The 21,629-nt window shown below is 44.0% G+C and overlaps 1 protein-coding gene across 1 annotated transcript in view; it reads left to right on the top strand.

The window, feature by feature from the left end:
- Window positions 1-21,629, top strand: part of acss2l (acyl-CoA synthetase short chain family member 2 like) — a 114,997-nt gene that overhangs the window by 36,381 nt on the left and 56,987 nt on the right. The window contains exon 3 of the mRNA XM_041189963.1: window positions 13,828-13,919. Coding sequence (XP_041045897.1) covers window positions 13,828-13,919 — 92 coding nt within the window. The remainder of the gene's footprint in view (window positions 1-13,827; window positions 13,920-21,629) is intronic.

Here is a 21,629-nt window from a genome sequence, read left to right as displayed (position 1 = left end):
CTGAATAACAGAACTTTCTACACACTGGAATAACAGAACTCTACTTACTGGAATGACAGAACTCTCTACTCACTGGACGACAGAACTCGGTTCATTGGAATAACAGAACCCTCTACTCACTGGATGACATAACTCTATGTTCACTGGAATAACAGAACACTCTACTCACTGGAATAACAGAGCTCACTACTCATTGGAATAACCAAACTCCCTGCTCACTGGAATAACAGAACTCTCTACTCACTGTAATAACAGAGCTCCCTACTCACTGGAATAACCAAACTCCCTGCTCACTGGAATAACCAAACTCCCTGCTCACTGGAATAACCAAACTCCCTGCTCACTGCAATAACAGAACTCTCTACTCACTGGAATAACAGAACTCTCTACTCACTGGAATAACAGAACTCTCTGCGTACTGGAATGACAGAACTCTCTACTCACTGCCATAACAGACTATTCAAATCATTGTTTTATAGTACAGAACTTGAGTCCTGCTGATAGAAAAAATACATGTCAAAGCTGTTTGTCTTTCATGCATCAGGACAATTCGAATAACAGGGTTCTCTGCTTAGTAGAATAACAGAACTCTATTCACTGGAATACCAGAACTCTCTATTCACTGGAATAACAGAGCTCTATTCACTGGAATAACAGTATTACTTTAACTGGAAGGATATAACTCTTTTGGTTTGAACTACAGAACTGTAGTCACTGGAATTACAGAGCTCTACTCAGCACAATAACAGAATTCTAGTCACTGGAATAATAGAGCTCGACTAATTGAGGTAACAGCTATATTTATTGGAATAATGGAACTCTACTCGCTGAAATGACAGAACTCACTCGCTGAAATAACTGGACACTACTCATAAAAACGAACATAAGAACATTAGAAATGTTTCTGCTCATAAAACTATCCAATTGACACTGTTGGAAATAGTGAAGACAGAATTGAATGTAACAATGCTGGCATATTTGGTTGAACATGGTCATTAATGTAGCTGTGTATCTGATACTGTAGTTATAGGTAGACAAGAAGGAATAAGGGAAGAGAACTGCAGGAGGATATGAATAATAAGAAACAAACTGGTCCAGTGTTTAGTTGATGAGCATCATCTTGGCGAGTGTTACTAGATTAAGATTTGGGTTAGACATTACACCCAATGATAGTGGGTGAACAGAAGATCTACACCAGGCTTGTCCCTTATCCAACCTTTTTGTGTGGGGGGAGGCCACATTTCCATTTTTGACTTACTCAAGGGGCCAATGAGCAGATTTTGGAATGATATATAAATTTCATAAAAAGTTGGGTATGAAGAAAAGAAATGACTTGCTGAGCAAAAATAAAGCAATAAATTGATATTTTAAAAAAAACTTGATAAAAATAACCAATGGACTTTAAGAGGGTGAGAATGTGTGTGTGTCCATCTCACTCCCAGTCTCAAAGTGCTTACTCACATTCACACACTGTGAGAGTATGAGGTGTGCGGGCATGAGGGTAACTGAGAATCCTGAGACTGGGAGTGAGTCAGACACACACACACACACACACACACACACACACACACACACACACACTCTCTTCCCCCTTGACACATACACTTCCTCTCTTCCACACATGCGTGCGCGTGCACACACAAACACACACACACATACATACACTCACTCTCTTACACGCACACACTCTTGCTCACACACATTCACCATGGCACCTTCTCTCCCCGGGCCTCGCAGCCTCTCCTTTTCCCCGGGCCCATCACACTTCCTCCCCCCTGGGCCCCATGCACCTTCTCCTCCCTGGGCCTGCCACAGAATCACAGAATCACAGGATCTCTCAGTGCAGAAGAGGCCCTTTGGCCCATTGAGTCTGCACCGACATGTGAGAAACACCTGACATACCTACCTAATCCCATTTACCAGTACTTGGCCCATAGCCTTGAATGTTATGACGTGCCAAGTGCTCATCCAGGTATTTTTTAAAGGATGTGAGGCAACCCGCCTCCACCACCCTCTCAGGCAGTGCATTCCAGACTGTCACCACCCTCTGGGTAAAAATGTTTTTCCTCACATCCCCTCTAAACCTCCTGCCCCTCACCTTGAACTTATGTCCCCTTGTGACTGACCCTTCAACTAAGGGGAATAGCTGCCACCTGTCCATGCCCCTCATAATTTTGTACACCTCGATCAGGTTGGCCCTCAGTCTTCTCTGCTCCAACGAAAACAACCCAAGTCTATCTATTAAAGAATCTTTAAATTCTTCCAAAAAAATTACTTCTCTAAGAGCTGCATATGTCATCTCTATCTTTAAAGTTAATATCCACCAGTCAACTTACTTTGTTTTACTCTTTCAAACTCAATATAAGTAAGCCCAGGCTGTTTTCTCATATTCCTAAATTTCTGCCTGTGTGCCTCAGCAACCAATTCATGTGCACTCAAAATAGCCTTTTTTAACCACATCATAGTTCACCAACATTTCTTCTGACAATGAAACATAAGCCTCATATGCTCTACCCACAAACCTGGGTTGTAACAACAATGTCCAGTTTTCCTGCGGCCATTTCATCTGTTTAGCTATCTTCTCAAATAAAATAAAGAATGCTTCAACATCTATTTCCTCAGTCTTTGGAAGAGCTTGTATAAATTTAAACATCTCCCCACTGTGTTCTGGTCTGGAATTAAATCCTTCCGCACCTGCTAGAGCTTCATTTTTTTAATTGCCAGCAGTTTAAGCTGGAATTCTCTCCCCCGCTCTCTTTTTCTCTTCCCTCCTTTTCTGATCTCACCATTTCTAATTCCCTTTCCTGTTTTCTTTCTCTCTCTTGCCTTTCTGCCTGTTCCCTTTGGAATGCCCTTTCTCTTTCCTTTTCTTTCTCTCCCCTTTCTTTTTCTGCAGCTTCCAGTTCCAATTTTTTCATTTGCAACTGAATTTGAGCCCATTCCAATTAACCACCCCTTGGAGAACTCAGTCTCTCAGGTTCCTTCCAATTTCAAATGCTGCGTCATATCTTCAATTATGTCTAATTACCTTGCACCTGCAGGTAACACAAATTGTAACTTAACTGCCAATTCCATTAACTTTGTTTTATTTGCCTTTTGTAACCCAACCAAAGTTATAACTTCAACTCCCAGCCAAATCTTAGCAACTGCCAAAGCCATATTGCAGTCTCACCACTTAAAAATAAAAACCTCTCACAAACTCATGAATTCAAAGTGCTACTCATGCTCTTAACTTTAGGATTCACCAACTCCAAACTAATCAAGGAACATCAAATTTATCCCCCAAAGAGCCTCCAGTTTTGTTATGGCATAGCAGATGGTAAATGCTGAGCTGTTCAAATCCCAGAGGGAAATTTGAAACAACTGCCACAACTATTTTACAATTTGTGTTTATTCCAAGAAGCGTGCCTAGAATTCAGTAGTAATAAGACAACAGAGTTTATAGGTTTCTTACAAAACTACACACCTTTGCTCCCCTGAGCCTGTCGCACCTTTCCCTCCCTGGGCCTGCTGCACCTTCTCCCCGCTCCGGACTCGCTGCACCTTTGCTCTCCACGGGCTCTGGCTGCCCTCAGCACACTCACAGCCACTGGTGTTCATTGCTTCTCCAATCAGAGGCTGTTTCTCTCCCTCATTTGCTGCTGATAGGCTCACTAGTGCACAGCCCTTTGCAAAATCTTTAATTTTACTTACCTGTCTTACTGACATTTCGATCAGTAGCTCCAGGGGTCACATAGAGGGGCTTCACAGACCACAGGTGGCCCGCGGGCCATTGGCTGGACAAGCCTCATCTACACCCTTCAACTGTCTGCTTGTGGTGCACATGGAATGGTTTGTGATCCATGAATGACCCCGCCAGAGCTATTTCCATTCTAAGGAAGGGATCCTACTCTTCACTCTCCACATTAATGCTCCTTGAGCCTCTTCTTGAACTAATCTTCATGTCAAGTGAACTCCCCGACTTGATCTAAGCCCAATACTATCAAGGAATGACATAATCAGTTTTCAATGCACTGTGCTACCATTCACAAATCTATACATTTTTTAGAACCATGCAGTGTGCTAGAACCTACAGAAACAATCAACCTTCACTAAAATTGATAAACAATTATTAATTTGAAAGCAAGTTTGAAAATGGATCATCGTCTACAGCACGATTAATGCATTTGTAGTCATTTGAGAGCAGTACGCTGTGCTTGAACTATAAGACCGTGGAAACTTAGCTGAAGAGCCAGATAAAATACAGCAATGCAGAACCCTTACTTATTGCAAACTGGCTGTTGATCACTGATTGGCTTTATCTGTTGTTATTGAACAAAGAACTGTATCACTTTTACAGTTTCAGCAAGTCCTTGATAACGTGAGCTAATCAAGGTCTTTCATTGTAAAAGATATTTTCAACCGTTAACAGCCAAACTAGATGTTTCAGTCTTGCATTTTATTCTATATCATGTTTATAACAATTTTGATCACAAAATGAATGTCTACAATGTTGAGCAGCATGCAGCAAATTAACCTACACAATGGACTATAAATTTACTTGTCTGCTTCGAATCTTATGCAAAGAAAACCATCAAGATGGATTTACTGAGTGTCTGAGTGAATTCACAGAGTCACAGAGACATTACATACAGAAGAAAGGGTAACACAGGCATAGTGGTACTGTTGCTGGACTAGTAACCCAGAGACCCAGAGGGACCCGTGTTCAAATACTGCCATGACAGATGGTGGAACTTAAATTCAATTAGAATCTGGAATTAAAAGTCTAATGATGACCATGAAACATTGTCGATTGTTATAAAAACCCATCTCATTCACTGATGTCCTTTAGGGAAGGAAATCTGCTGGTCTGGCCTACATGTGACTCCAGGCCCACAGCAATGTGGTTGACTCTGAAATGGCCTACTCAGTTGTAACAAAAAATGAATGTAATTGGACGGGCCACCAGGCATTGACCTAGGTGCCAGAAATGACAATGGCAATCTCAACTGAGCCTGCAAAGTCCTCCATACTAACATAAGGGTTCCAAAATTGGGAGAGCTGTCTCATTGACTAGTCAAGCAACAGCCTGACACAGTCATCCTCACGCATTCGTACTTTGCAGATAATGTCCCAGACACCATGACCACCATATGTCCTGTCCCACCAGCAGGACAGAGCCAGCAATGGTATACAGTCAGGAGGGAATTGCCCTGGGAGACCTCAACTTTGACTCCGGACCCCATGAAATCTCATGGCATCAGGTCAAACATGGGGAAGGATACCTCCTGCTAATTACCATGTACCAACCTCCCTCAGTTGATGAATCAGTGCGCCTCCATGTTGAACACCACTCGAAGGAAGCACTGAGGGTGGCAAGGGTGCAGAATGTAATCTGGATGGGAGACTTCAATGTCCAGGAGTGGCTTGGTAACACCACTACTGACTGAGCTGGCTGAGTCCTAAAGGACATAGCTGCTAGACAGGGTCTGTGGCAGGTGCTGAGGGAACCAACAAGAGGGGAAAACATACTTGATCTCATCCTCACCAACCTGCCTGCCGCAGATGCATCTGTCCATGACAGTATCAGACCATAAGACCATAAGACATAGGAGCAGAAATTAGGCCCTTCGGCCATCGAGTCTGCTCCGCCATTCAATCATGGCTGATAAGTTTTTCAACCCCATTCTCCCGCCTTCTCCCCGTAACCTTTGATCCCCTCACCAATCAAGAACCTATCTATCTTGGTCTTAAACACACTCAATGACCTGGCCTCCACAGCCTTCTGTGGCAATGAATTCCATAGATTCACCACTCTCTGGCTAAAGAAGTTTCTCCTCATCTCTGTTCTAAAAGGTCTTCCCTTTATTCTGAGGCTGTGCCCTCGGGTCCTAGTCTCTCCTACTAATGGAAACATCTTCCCCACATCCACTCTATCCAGGCCTTTCAATATTCTGTAAGTTTCAATCAGATCCTCCTTCATCCTTCTAAACTCCATCGAGTATAGACCCAGAGTTCTCAAACTTTCCTCATATGTTAAGCCTTTCATTCCTGGGATCATTCTCGTGAACCTCCTCTGGACCCTCTCCAGGGCCAGCACATCCTTCCTGAGATATGGGGCCCAAAATTGCTCACAAGATTCTAAATGTGGTCTGATCAGAGCCTTATAAAGCCTCAGCAGCACATCCCTGCTTTTATATTCTAGCCCTCTTGAAATAAATGCCAACATTGCATTTGTCTTCCTAACTACCGACTCAACCTGCAAGTTAACCTTAAGAGAATCCTGGACTAGGACTCCCAAGTCCCTTTGCACTCCAGATTTCTGAATTCTCTCCCCATTTAGAAAATAGTCTATGCCTCTATTCTTCCTACCAAAGTGCATGACCTCACACTTCCCCACGTTGTATTCCATCTGCCACTTCTTTGCCCATTCTCATAACCTGTCCAAATCCTTCTGCAGCCTCCTCGCCTCCTCAATACTACCTGTCCCTCCACCTATCTTTGTATCATCTGCAAACTTAGCCAGGATGCCCTCAGTTCTTTCATCTAGATCATTAATGTATAAAGTGAAAAGTTATGGTCCCAACATTGACCCCTGTGGAACTCCACTAGTTACCAGCCGGCATCCTGAGAAGGACCCCCTTATCCCAACTCTCTGCCTCCTGGCAGACAGCCAATCTTCTATCCATGCTAGTACCTTGCCTTTAACACCATGGGCTCTTATCTTATCCACCTGTGCGGCACCTTGTCAAAGGCCTTCTGGAAGTCTAAGTAGATAACATCCATTGGCTCTCCTTTGTCTAACCTACTCGTTACCTCCTCAAAGAATTCTAACAGGTTTGTCAGCCATGACCTCCCCTTGATGAAACCATGCTGACTTTGCCCGATTTTCAGAAGGAGTGACCACTGCACAATCGTTGTGGAGACGAAGTCCGCCTTGATATTGAGGAAGCATTCCATCGTGTTGTGTGGCACTACCATGATGCTAACTGGGATTCAGACAGACCTAGCACCTAAAGACTGGGCATCCATGAAGTGTTGTGGGCCATCAGCAGCAGCAGAATTGTACTCAAACACAATCTGTAACCTCATGGCACAGCATATCCCCCACTCTACCATTACCACCAAGTGAGGGGATCAATCCTGGTTCAATGAAGAGTGCAGGAGGGCATGCCAGGAGCAGCACCAAGGCACACCTAAAAATGAGGCGTCAACCTGGTGAAGCTATAACACAGGACTATTTGCGTGCCAAACAGCATAAGCAGTAAGTGATAGACAGAGCTAAGTGATCCCATAACCAATGGATCAGATCTAAGCTCTGCAGTCCTGCCACATCCAGTCGTGAATGTTGGTGGATGACTAAACAACTCACTGGAAGAGGAAGCTCCACAAATATCCCCATCCTCAGTGATGGAGGAGCCCAGCACATCAGTGCAAAAGATAAGGCTAAAGCATTTGCTACAATCTTCAGCCAGAAGTGCAAAGTCGATGATCTATCTCGGCCTCCTATGGAGGTCTCCAGCATCGCAGATGCCAGTCTTCAGCCAATTACATTCACTCCACGTGATATCAAGAAATGCTGAAGGCACTGGATAGTGCAAAGATTATGGGCCCTGACAATATTCCAGCAATAGTACTGAAGACTTGTGCTCCAGAACTTGCCATGCCCCTGGCCAAGCTGTTCCAGTACAGCTACAACACTGGCATCTATCCAGCTATGTGGAAAATTGCCCAGCTATGCCCTGTACACAAAAAGCAAGACAAATCCAAACTGGCCAATTATCACCCCATCAGTCTACTCTTGATCATCAGTAAAGTAATGGAAGGTATAATTAACAGTGCTACCAAGTGGCACTCGCTTAGCAATAACTTGCTCACTGACACTCATGGATATGGACAGAAGAGCTGAACTCCCGAGGTGAGGTGAGAGTGACTGCCCTTGATATCAAGGCTGCATTTGACCAGGTGTGGCATCAAGGAACCCTCACAAAACTGGACTCACTGGGAGTCGGAGGAAAACCCTCCACTGGTTGGAGTCATACCTAGCAGAGAGAAAGATGGTTGTGGTTGTTGGAGGTCAGTCATCTCAGCTCCAGGGCATCACTGCAGGCGTTCCTCAGGGTAGTGTCCTCGGCACAACCATCTTCAGCCGCCTCATCAATGACCTTCCTTCCAGCATAGGTTAGACATGAGGTTGTTCACTAATGATTGCACAATGCTCAGCACCATTCACGACTCCTCAAATGCTGAAGTTGTCCATGTCAAACTTCAGCAAGACCTGGACAACATCCAAGCTTGAGCTGCCAAGTGGCAAGTGACATTCATGCCACACAAGTGTCAGGCAATGACCATCTCCAACAAGAGAGAGTCAGACCATTGCCGCTTGATGTTCAATGGCATTACCATCACTGAATCTCCCACTATCAACATCCAACATCTTGGGGATTACCATTGACCAGTAACTGAACTGGACTAGCCATATAAATACTATGGCTACAAGAGCAGGTCAGAGGCTAGGAATCATGTAATGAGTAACTCACCTCCTGACTCCCCAAAGCCTTTCCACCATCTACAAGGCACAAGTCAGGAATGTGATGGAATATTCCCTGATTGCCTGGATGAGTGCAGCTCCCATAGCACTCAAGAAGCTTGACATCATTCAAGACAAAGCAGCCCACTTGATTGGCACCCCATTCACAAACATTCACTCCCTCCACCACTGACACACAGTAGCAGCAGTGTGTACCATCTACAAGATGTACTGCAGGAATTCACCAAGGCTCCGTCGGTTGCACCTTCCAAACCCATGACCGCTACCATCTAGAAGGACAAGTGCAGCAGATAGATGGGAAAACCACCACCTGGAAATTCCCCTCCAAGTCACTCACCATCCTGGCTTGGAAATATATCACCGTTCCTTCACTGTCGCTAGGTCAAACCCTGGAACTCCCTTCCTAACAGCACTGTGGGTTTACATGCACCACATGGACTGCAGCAGTTCAAGAAGGCAGCTCACCACCAACTTCTCAAGGGCAAGTAGGAATGGGCAATAAATGCTGGCCCAGCCAGTGAAGCCCACATCCCGTGAATGAATAAATGAAAATATATAGTTCCAAGTCAGGGTGGCTTGGGGGGGGAGGGGGGGGGGGGGGGGGGGGGGGGGGGGGGGGGGGGGGGGGGGGAACTTGCAGATGGCGCTGTTCCATGCATCTGCTGCCCATGTCCTTCTAGGTGATAGAGGTCACAGGTTTGGAAGGTGCTGTCGAAGGAGCCTTGGTGAGTTGCTGCAGTGCATATTGTAAATGGTACACACTGCTGCCACTATACATTGGTGGTGAAGGGAGTGAATATATAAGGTATTGAATGGGGTGCTTTGTCCTGGATGATGTTGAGTTTCCTGACTGTTGACGGAGCTGCACTCATCCAGGCAAATGGAAAGTGTTCCATCACACTCTGGACTTGTACCTTGTAGTTGGTGGGCAGGTTTTGGGAAGTCAGGAGGTGAGTAACTTTCTGTCGAATTTCCAGCTTCTGACCTGCTCTTGTAGTCACAGTATTCATATGGCTGGTCCAGTTCAGTTTCCATTCAATGGTAACCCATAGGATATTGATAGTGGAGAATCCAGTGATCGTAATGTCATTGAATGTCAAGGGGAGATGGTTAGATTCTCTCTTGTTGGAGATGGTAATTGCCTGACACTTATGTGGCATGAATGTGACTTGCCTCTTATCAGCCTGTTGTGGAGTCTAAAAGACACTTGACATAGCGTCGACTATAGGTCGATTCAGCACTATTTCTTTATTCAGTACGTATGTACACATGGGAAATGCTCCTTTGGAATGCTCTAAGAGGCAAGTTGAAGTTATGCACCTTCTATTGATTATACTTATCATCTTCAGGATAACTCATCATTAACTCGCAATGTTCTTATCTTGCATGTCTAATTGTTACATAAGAACTAGGAGCAGGAGTAGGCAATTCAGCTCCTTGAGCCGGCCCCGTCATTCATTGCAATCATAGCTGATCTCATTTTGGCCACAACTCCAATTTCCTGCCCTCTCCCCATAACCTTTCAACCCATTACTAATTAAAAATTTGTCTATCTCCTCCTTAACTTTATTCAGCGTCCCGGCATCCACTGCACTTTGAGGTAGTGAATTCCACAGATTCACGACCCTTTGAGAAAAGTAATTCCTCCTCACCCCTGATTTAAATCTACCACCCCTTAGCCTAAAACTATGGCCTCTCATTCTAGAATGCCCCACAAGGGGAAATATCTGCTTCATGTCTACTTTGTCTATCCCCTTTACCATCTTATATACCTCAATTAGATCTCCTCTCATCCTTCTAAACTCTAGTGAGTATAGGCCTAAACTGCTCATCTCTGGAATCAATCTAGTGAACCTCCTCTGAACCGCATCCAGTGCAACTACGTCCTTCCTCAAGTAAGGGGACCAAAACTGTGCACAGTACTCCAGTTGCGGTCTCACTAATGCCTTGTACAGTTGCAACAACACTTCCCTATTTTTATACTCTGCTCATTTAGCAATAAATGCCAAAATTCCATTTGCCTTCCTTATTACTTGCTGTACCTGCATACTAGCTTTTAGCGATTCATGCACGAGGACACCCAGATCCCTCTGCACTGAAGCATTCTGAAGTTTCTCTCCATTTAAATAATAAGCCACCTTTTTATTCTTCCGACCAAAATGGATAACCTCACACTTATCCACGTTAAATTCCATCTGCCCAAATTTTGGCCCATTCACCTAACCTGTCCATATCAATTTATAAATTTCTTATTTCTTCCTTGCAATTTACTTTCCCATCTATTTTGGTGTCATCTGCAAATTTAGCTATAGAAACCTGAATCCAAGTCATTAATATAGATTGTAAATAGTTGGGGCCCAAGGATCGAACCCTGTGGCACTCCACTAGTTACAGCTTGCCTTCCAGAAAAATACCCATTTATCCCGACTCTCTGCTTTCTGTTGGTGAGCCAATCCTCTATCCAAGCTAATATATTATCCCTAACTCCGTGTGATCTTATCTTGTGTATTAATCTTTTGTGTGGCCTTCTGGAAGTCCAGATATACTACAACTACAGGATCCCCATTATCCACTTTGCTTGTCACATCTTCAAAGAACTCTAGCAAATTAGTCAAACACAATTTACTCTTCATAAAACCATGCTGACTCTGATGGATTGCATTTTGACTTTCCGAATGAACCATTACTGCTTCCTTAATAATGGATTCCAACAATTTCCCAACGACAGACGTTAAACTGACTGGTCTATACTTTCCTACCTTCTGCCTCCCCTCCTTTTTGAATAAGGGTGTTATATTAGCATTTTTCCAATCCACTGGAACTTTTCCAGAATCCAGGGAATTTTGGAATATGACAGCCAATGCATCCACTATCTCCCCTGCCACTTCCTTTAAGACCCTGGGATGTAGGCCATCAGGTCCTGGGGACTTGTCACCCTTTAATCCCAATAGTTTGCTCAGTACTTTTTCTCTAGTGATAGTGATTGTTCTAAGTTCCTCCTTCTCTATATCCTTAACTACAAATGAGTTTACAACATAAACATGGAGTGACCTGTTTATCACCTCTCAGTTCAGATGGAATTTGTAAAACAATCACAGAATGACCTGACCTTTAGCACAAACAATGCTCATAGTTCACTCCAAAAGATAATCTTTGCTTATCTATTCTGTATTTTGCTGCTGTGCCAATTTGTCTGCATATCTCAGCTTGACCCTGAGGTCAGTTTATTCCAGTATAATTCATAGACCATTCATCAACCTATTCTATCCTGACCCAACGGTCAGATTCCTTTAGCTTTATCATGGACTGACTCATAGGCTAGTCATCAGCTTCCGGTCTGGCCAAAACATCATTTTTCTAAACTGCAAACACTTAAAACCTATATCCACAACTTGGCCAAGCCTAGGTAATCCCATTATGCATCCTGATTTGGCTTTTCAAGCCTAAGCCTGGATATTGTCCAGATCTTGCTGCTTATGGACACAGCTGGTTCAGTATCTGAGGGGTCGCGAATGGTGCTAAACATTGTGCAATCATCAGCAAACATCCCCAATCCTGACCTTAGATTGGAGGGAAGGTCATCAATGAAGCAGCTGAAGTTGGTTGGGCCTAGGACGCTACCCTGGGACTGAGACATTGACCTCTAGCAACCACCGACCATCTTCCTTTGTGCTAGGTATGACTCCAGCCAGTGAAGAGTTTTCTCCCAGATTCCCACTGACTCCCATTTTGTTAGGACTTCTTTTTGCCATTCTTGATCAAGAGCAGTCGCTCTCACCTCACCTCTTGAGTTCAGCTCTTTTGTTCATGTTTTGACCAAGGCTGTAATCTTCACCAAACTAACCTTTTAGTTAAAATACCTCATCCCTGGAACCATTTTGGTAAATCTCCTCATAAGGACCTTCACATCTTTTCTTCAGAACTGGGCACAATACTTCAGCTGTGGTCACTTCCCTGCTTTTGTACTCAATAGTTCTATTTAGGAAGCACAAGACCCCATATTCTTTGCTAATTAATCTCTCAATATGTCCTGCCACCTTCAAAGGTCTATGCATGCGAAACCCCAGGTCCCTATGTCCCTGCACAACTTAGAACTGTGCCATTAAGTTTATATTGTCTTTCCATATCCTTTCTGTCAAAAAGCATCGCCTCACCCTCCTCTGTATTAAATTCCATCTGCCACTTTTCTGCCCATTCTGTTAGCCTTTCAAAGTCCTCTTGTAATCAATTGGTGTCATCCTTATTGTCTGCCATCCCTCCAACTTTGGTATCATCACAAATTTTGAAGTTTTACTCTTTGTTCCAACATCCAAGTCTCTCGCTTTGGGAGGAAGTGCCCACAAAGATGGGATCTTCATTGCTGGGGACTGGAGTTGGGCCAGCCGACCCAGGAAGAAGTGTGGCAGAAGCCACAGGGGCTGCTGTGTGCCAAGGTGAGCTGTTTAAAAGGTGCATCTTGGTGGAGGGGACATTATTCCAGGTAAAATAAAAGTACAAAGGCCTCCTAGCCCTCACCCCCTTCATCCTCCAAACACTCCCTGTGCCCCATCCATACCACCTCATGCCTCCACCCCTCCCCTTCGGGCCCCTCATGCCCCCTATGCCAAGCATTGCCCCTCCACCCACCCCCCCTTAGGACTCTCATGCTCCGTATGCCCCCCCCCCAATGTGATGCTATGTCCCTTCACCCACCCTATCAGGCTCTTCCTGTCCACCATGTCAAACTCCGCCCCTCCATGCAACCCCACATGTCCCTCAGGCTCCCTATGCCAAGCTCTGGCACATCCATGCCCATTATCCCACTGTACACTTTCTAGAGCCAATGAACACCATAGTGTATGGTGGAATGTGTAAAAAAAACCAGCTTTGAGCAAATGTAATTCATTGATAACTTTCTCCTGTACTTGAAAAAAATAGCCTGACAGCAAGCTAATAGAAGTGACAATCATCTAGACCCTTTGGCACCACAAACCACAAACCCTTGAAAATACTTGTGTCAACAAATATTGTGAAATTGACAGCAGGGATCAGAGAGCCTGAGCTGTCAATCAAACAATAGTTCCTCTGGAGAGCAGATGTTCTTGTATTCTAATAGCTGCCTGGGCTCTCAGCCAAGCACACATAATGAGATTGGTTCACTAACTTAAAGGAAAGCGGTGCGGGAAGAAAATCTATGCAGAGAATTGAAGTAAAAATAATAAATTGAAGCATTTAATTGAATTCAGGACAGAGATGGATGGATGATATTGGAGGTGTAACTTTTTCTTAATCAGGATGATTTTTGACTTCTTTTTCAGGGAAGGGAATGAGCCCGATGACTGCACCACCATCACCTACTCTCAGCTCTTAAAGGAAGTCTGCAAGTTTGCCAATGTCCTACGGACTTTAGGTGAATAATCCCTTTTTCCAGGCAGCAGTAGAGAGGTCTTATCTTGTCCATGTAAGTAGAGAGCTCTGTTAATCCAGTGACTAGAGCACTGTGTTATTCCAGGGAGTAAATCATTGTTATTTGTTTATTTTTTTATGTATTCATGGGTGTGTTCATTGCTGGCAAGACCAGCATTTATTGCCCATCCCTAATTGCCCTTGAGAAGGTAGTGGTGAGCCACTTTCTTGAACTGCTACAGTCTATGTGTTGCATGTACACCCACAGTGCTGTTTTTTTATTTTGACCCAACAACAGTAAAGGAACGGTGATATATTTCCAAGTCAGGATGGTGAGTGACTTGGAGGGGAACTTGCAGGTGGTGGTGTTCCCATCTATCTGCTACCCTTGTCCTTTAAGATGGTAGAGGCCTTGGGTTTGGAATGTGCTGTTGAAGAAGGCTTGTTGAGTTGCTGCAGTGCATCTTTTATATGGTACACACTCCTACCACTCTGTGACAGTGATGGAGGGAACGAATGTCTGAGTTGGTGGATGGGGTGCCATGTATAGGAAGCAGTGAGTAGGGAGCTCCGTTAATCCACTGAGTAAATTTTCCTCAACCTTGTAAGAAAATTTTTGTCATTTCAGTGAGAAGAGAACACTGTTCCTCCAGTGGGAAGAGAGATCTGTTATTTTAGTGGGAAGAGAGTTCAGTTGTTCCAGTGAGTAGAGCTCTGTTATTTCAATAGAGCTCTGGTATTTAGTGAGTAGCGAGCTCTGTAGTTCCAGCTAGTGACTGTATATGCAATGTGTTGGCAGGATGTATCTGAGATCACAGCTCTCCACAGTTTGTTTCTGGTGTGAACCAGGCCATATGAGGATATTGGGAAATATTTCTCACAGGAACAGAAATGAAGGGAAGAAAAAGGAGAAAATCAAACTTGGCTTGCTACTATACAGCTCCAAGTGATTGATAATAATTTCCTGAAAGAATTCAGGGTCCTAAAGAGGAAAGGAAAAACATCCCAACTTGATTTTTTAAAAAAATATTCGAGTGTTTGCAATATCAAATAGAAAATTTTCACTTTCATCTTACATTAAGTCAAAGTAATTAAAATGTACTGTTTATGGTGTCTATGTTAAACCTTTTTTGTCTGGATTTTCCTTACATAGAATTAGGTAGAATATACAGCACATATACAGGCCATTCATTCCATCTAGTCTGTGCTGGAGTTTACATTGCCAAAGTTTTCATTATCAGGACTACTATAGCGGCAGATCATCACAGAATCACAGAATTGTTAAGTGTAGAAGGAGGCCATTCAGCCCATCGTGTCTGTACTGGCTCTGAGCATTTAAACTTAGTGCCAATCTTCTGCCTTTTCCCCATAACCCTGCACATTGTTTCTATTTAAATAATCTCCAATGTCCTCTTGAATGTCTCAATTGAACCTGCCTCCACCACACTTCCAGGCAGCGAATTCCAAATCCTAACTACTCGCTGTGTGAAAAGTTTTTTCTCACCTTGCATTTTCTTCTTTTGCAAAACACTTTAAAACTGTGCCCTCTGGTTCTAGATCCATTTACGAGCAGGAACAGTTTCTCCCTATCCGTCCAGACCCCTCATGATTTTGAAAACTTCTATCAAGTCTCCTCTTAGTCTCCTCCTCTCCAAGGAAAACAGTCCCAATTTCTCCAATCTTTCCTCATAGTTGAAGTGTCTCATCCTGGAACCATTCTCATAAACCTCTTCTGTTCTCCCTCCAATGCGTTCATATTCTTCCTATAGTGTGGCGCCTAGAACTGTAGCCAATACTCTAGCTGAGGTCTAACCAGTGTCTTATATAGGTTCATCATAACCTCCCTGCTCTTGCACTCTATGCCCCTATTAATGAAGCCTAGAATACTGTATGCTTAGAAAGAGCTCTCTCTACCTGTCCTGCCACCTTTAATGACTTATGTACATATATACCCAGGTCTCTCTGCTCCCTGCACACCCTTTAGAATAGTATCCTTTATTTTATACTGTCTCTTCATGTTCTTTGTATCAAAATGTATCACCGTACATTTCTCCATACTGAAGTTCATCTGCCACCTATCTGCCCACTCCACCAATGTGTCAATGTCCTTTGGAAGTTCTACACTGTCTTCCTCACAGTTTACAATTCTCCCAAGTTTTGTCTCATCTGCAAACTTTGAAATTGTCCACTGCACACCAAGATTTAGATCATTTATATATATCAGGAAAAGCAAGGGTCCCAATGCCAACCTCTGGGGAACTCCACTACAAACCTTCTTCCAGCCTGAAAAATACCCATTAACCATTACTCTCCATTTCCTACCCCTCAGCCAATTTTGTATCCATGTTGATACTGTCCCTTTTATTCCATTACCTATAAATTTCCTCACAAGTCTGTTGGCACTGTATTGAACGCATTTTGGAAGTCCAAATGCACCACATCAACAACCTTGCCCTCATCAACCATTTCTGTTACCACTTCAAAAAACTCCAGCAAGTTAGTTAGACACAATTTTCCTTTAAAAAATGCATGCTGGCTCTTACGAATCAACCCACATTTTTCCATGTGACTATTATTCTATCCCGAATAACCGTTCCTAGAAGTTTCCCCACCACCGAAGTTAAACTGACTGGTCTGCAGTCAGTAATTCTAGGGCAGATCTTTACAACCTTTTTTGAACAAAGGTGTAATGTTTGCAATTCTCCAGTCCCCTGGCCCCTCCCCCGAATCCAGGGAACATTGAAAGATTATTGCCAGTGCTTCTGCAATTTCCACTCTCACTTGCTTCAATATTCTTGAATGCATCTCATTCGGTCCTGGTGCCTTATCAACTTTAAGTACCAGGGAGGCAATGGCATAGTGGTATTGTCGCTGGAATAGTAATCCAGAGACCCAGGGCAATACTCTGGGAACCCAGGTTTGAGTTCTGCCATGGTGGAATTTGAATTCAATGAAAATCTGGAATTAAAAGTCTAATGATGACCATGAAACCATTGCCGATTGTTGTAAAAACCCATCTGGTTCACTAATGCCCTTTAGGGAAGGAAATCGTCTAGCCTACATGTGACTCCAGACCCACAGCAATGTGGTTGGCTCTAAAATGCCCCCTAAACAAGGGCAATTAGTAATGGACAATAAATGCTGGCCTAGCCAGCGACACCCACATCCAATGAATAATAAAAGAAACCCTCCACCTTATCAATTTTAAACCGTTCTAATGACTGAGTTTCTTCCTCTGTCACCATGGCCAGAATCTGCCTTGTAAGTAAAGGCAGATGCATTAACACCTCAGACATGCCTCTTGCCTCTATGTGTAAATCCACTTTTTGGTCCTTAATCGGTCCTACTCCTCCTTTTACCACCCTCTTACTACTGATGTGCTTATAGGATACTTTGGGACTTCCTTTCCTGTTAGTTGCCAGTCTGTTTTCGTAATCCCTCTTTGCTTCTCGTATTTGCTTTTTCACATCCCTTCTGAACCTTCTGTATTCAGCTTGATGCTCAATTGTATTTGCTACTTGACACCTGTTGTATGCACACTTTTTCTTCTTTAACTTAATTTCTATCTCCTTTGTCATCCAGGGAGCTCTGGATTTGTTTGTCCTACCCTTCCCTTTTGTGGGAACACACCTTGACTGTGCCCAAACCATCTCTTCTTTGAAGGTAGACCACTGTTAAGCTACTGTTTTTCCTATCAACCTTTGGTTCCAGTGTATGCGGCCCAGCTCCGTTCTTGCCCCATTGAAGTCTGCTCTCCGCCAGTTGATTATTCTTACTCTGGATTGCCATTGTAATTTTCCATCGTCATCCTAAACCTTATGATACAATCATCTCTGTCCCTTAAATGTTCCCCCACTGTCACTTGATCTACTTGGCCCACCACATACCCAAAAACCTAGCAGTGCCTCCTTTCTTGTTGGACTGGACACATACTGCTGTAGGAAATTCTCCTGAACACAACCTAGGAATGCTTGTCCCTCACTGCCCCTTACACTACCACTATCCCAATCTGTATATGGGTAATTAAAGTCCCCTATTACAACTACTCTATGATGTTTACACCTCTCTGTAATTCCCTTGCAGATTTGTTCCTCTACATCCTTCCCACTAGCTGGTGGTCTGTATATTACACTGAGCAATGTAATTGTACCATTCTTATTTCTTAGCTCTAGCCAAATCAATTCTGTCCTTAAATCCTCTGACACACCTTCTTTCTCCTGTACTGCAATACTCCCCTTAACCAAAAATGCCACCCTCGTCCTTTTTTCCCTTTCCTGTCTTTTCCGAACATTTTGTAATCAACAATATTTAACACTCAGATCTGGCCTTCTTCAAACCAGGATTTTCCTGTCGGCGAGCAAGGGGCGGGGCCTGCTCGCCGACGCGTAAAATGGCGCGCGGTGACATCGGGCGGAACTCCCGATGTCACCGCGCCCCATTTAAATTTTCAGGTTGGTGGGGCACAGCAAAATCAGCTGTGCGCCCGCCAACTGAGGCCATTGACAGAATCATTTAGCTAATTAATGGACCTGCCCGTCCAGCCTTAAGGTTGGCGGGCAGGCCTGGAGTCCAGGCAGGAATTAGAAAAAGCATGAAACCTCATCCACGGGCGGGATGAGGTTTCATGTAGGTTTTTAAAAATTTAATTAAAGTTTTAAAAAAAGTTATGGATATGTCCCAACTCATGTGACAGTGTCACATGAGGGGACATGTCAGGGAATCTTTTGTTTTCTATTTTTAATATTTGTCACTGTAGAGACGATCCCCTTGAGGCAGCACTTAGCCTCAGGGAGATGAGTGGACTCTTTCATGTGCATACGTGAAAGAGCGCACTCTCAGGTTTAGTGATTCCCCCCGCCCGCACAGGGAGCGCATAGTGCTTCTGTGCGGATGTCACACTGGGCAGACCAATTAAGGCGTAAAATGGTGGTGCGCCCCCAATTGGGGATGCCGATTGGAGGCCCACCTCCGTGTGCTCGCACTTAAACTTCACCCCAGAACGGGGGACAATCCTGCCCCAGGTCTTCGTTATCACCACATCATCATAATCCCAACAGGCAATCTGTGGCTGTAACTCCCCAATTTTATTAACTATACTCTGTGCATTCACATACATGAAGTGTAATCCAGATTTATACTTCATTACTCGCTCCTTTACTCCGACTCCATCTATTACCTTACTATTCTCTTCTTAGCGCTCTCTGCCTCTCCCAGCATTCCATGCACCCTGGTATTACTTTCTGATATTCCCTCCTGGTTCCCATACCTCTGCTGAGTTAGTTTAAACCCTCCCCAACAGCACTAGCAAAATGTGCCAAAAGGAACTCAGTCCCAGCTCTGTTCAGATGCAACCCGTCTGGCTTGTACATGTGCTATCTTCCCCAGATCCAGTCCCAGTGTCCCAGGAATCTAAAGCCCCCTTTCCTGCACCATCTTTCCAGCCACACATTCAATTATCTTATCTTCCTACTTCTGTACTCACTTGCACATGGCATTGGGAGTAATCCGGAGAGTACTACTTTAGAGGTCCTGCTTGCTAATTTTCTACCTAGCTCCCTAAATTTGGATTGCAGGACCACATCCCCTTTCCTACCTATACCATTAGTACCAATGTGGACCATGACCTCTGGCTGTTCGCCCCCCCGACAAGAATGTCCTGTAGCCGTTCTGTGACATCCTTGACCCCAGCACCAGGGAGGCAACAAACCATCCTGGAGCCACATTGACGACCACAGAAACGCCTGTCCGATCCCCTAACTAAAGAATCCCATATCAGTACTGCCCTTTCACTCTTCTATCTCCCCTCCTGTACAGCTGAGCCACCCGTGCTGCTACGGGCTTGGCTCTTGCTGCACTACTCCAAGGATTCATCGCCCTCACCGATGTCCAGAATGGAAAACTAGTTAGTGGGGACTCCTTACCTACCTGCCTGATACTCTTGGACTGCCTGACAATCACCCATTCCCTATCTGCCTGCTTGCCCCCAACTTTCAGTGTGACCACCTCTCTGAACGTGCTATCCACGTTGTTCTCTGCCTCTCGGATGCACCTCAGTGACTCCAGCCACTGCTCAAGCTCTGAAACGTGGAGCTCAAGCTTATGCAGCAGGTGACATTTTCTGCACATGGGCTTACCAGTGTCATTAGAAGTGTCCACGACTTCCCACATGCCACAGGATGGGCATTCCGCTTGGTTGAGATGTCCTGCCATGCCTAAATCTTAAACTTTTAAATCACTTTGTTTACTTTAACTTTTAGTTACCTTTAGTTATTTTAACTTGCTTTAACCTTACTCTTGTACTATTAACTATAAACTGGAGATTAATAGAAAGTAGAAATTCTTTGCCCTTGCTCACAAATCAGCTCCCTCTCCTGTCCCTATAAATTCTTACTTTCCCTGTGCTAGTTTAGAAATTTACATTTTTCAAAATTACTGGGGTTGAAACATGGTCCCAAACAGCAGCTGCTCAAGAACCAATCAACTCACAACTTTCCTGTGATGTCACTCACACCTTTTTTCAAATTCACCTAGCAGCTCAGGAAGGGTGCTCCCATGCAGGTCTGACTCCGCTCGTCCCCGAAAGATAAGACTGCCTCTCCTCTTGCAATATTATCAATCTACCAACTGCCTCTCCTCTCACACTGCTTTCAATCCCCCGACTGTCTCTCTACTTGCGCTGTTTTCAATCTCAAGGTGGGTGATGGAGGCTGCAGAGTGACTGGGAAAGTTTCATAAACACCCTGTGGAGGCCTCAAAGCAAGAATAAGAACATACTGGTCGCGTGTTTGCACCAAGCTGGGCAGCAATTGTAGGGTCACGTCTAGATTTCTTCCTTCGCCAGATCATGCCCGACGTAGCTAATGCAAACCATACGGATGTTGGCAGAATACGGATGTTAGTCTGTGATGCCGACACAACGAAAGCAGAAACAGAAGAACCAAGTCTCCTCGCATTCCATCTGCATCATTACAGGCTTTCAGCATATCCTTCTATTCTCTTTTCCCTTTTGTATTCGTCTAGCTTCCTTTTGAAAGCATGTAAGCTATTTGCTCAATTACTGTCTCTGATAGGGGCTTCCACATTTTAATGACTTTTTAAGTAAAGGAATTTCTCCTGATTTCCTAATTGGATTTATTAGTATCTATCTTGTATTTTTGGCCCCTATGTTTTGAATTCTCCCACAACTAGCAGCATTCACTTCCTTGTTGTTAATTTTAAGAATCTGGTGCCATTAAAGTAAACATGCACCACTTCAGGAGTAAGGTCACAACATCAGACATCAAAACCACAATCAAGAACAGAAAATGTTAGACTTTTCAAGGGCAATTATAGAGAAGCTATCACTGAAGATACCAATCCTTGGTTACAACTCAGACAGACCTATATTGATGTAGGTAGTAGAACACAAGGAGTTAAGTCTTGGCATACCATTCCATGCAGATATACCCAACATTTTATCACTTTTGTTGCAGTTCACACATGCTGAGTTAGCAGTGGTGATAGTTCAGAAATGAGTGAAGGGGCATGTGAGTACTGGTGGCATGATTTGGTGAAGAGATTGACATTTTTGAATTGTAATTCTGAATGCCTATTTTAGTTTAGTGAAGAAACACAGAGGAAGTTTGGTGGTGTAGCAATAGAGTCCCTACCCCTGGGCCAGGAGCTCTAGGTTCAAGATCCACTTCAGGACTTGATGGCCATGGAAGGTGTGTTC

The sequence above is a fragment of the Carcharodon carcharias genome, chromosome 6 (assembly GCF_017639515.1).
Source record: "Carcharodon carcharias isolate sCarCar2 chromosome 6, sCarCar2.pri, whole genome shotgun sequence".
Taxonomy (NCBI): domain Eukaryota; kingdom Metazoa; phylum Chordata; class Chondrichthyes; order Lamniformes; family Lamnidae; genus Carcharodon; species Carcharodon carcharias.
This window is presented reverse-complemented; position numbering and strand designations above follow the sequence as displayed.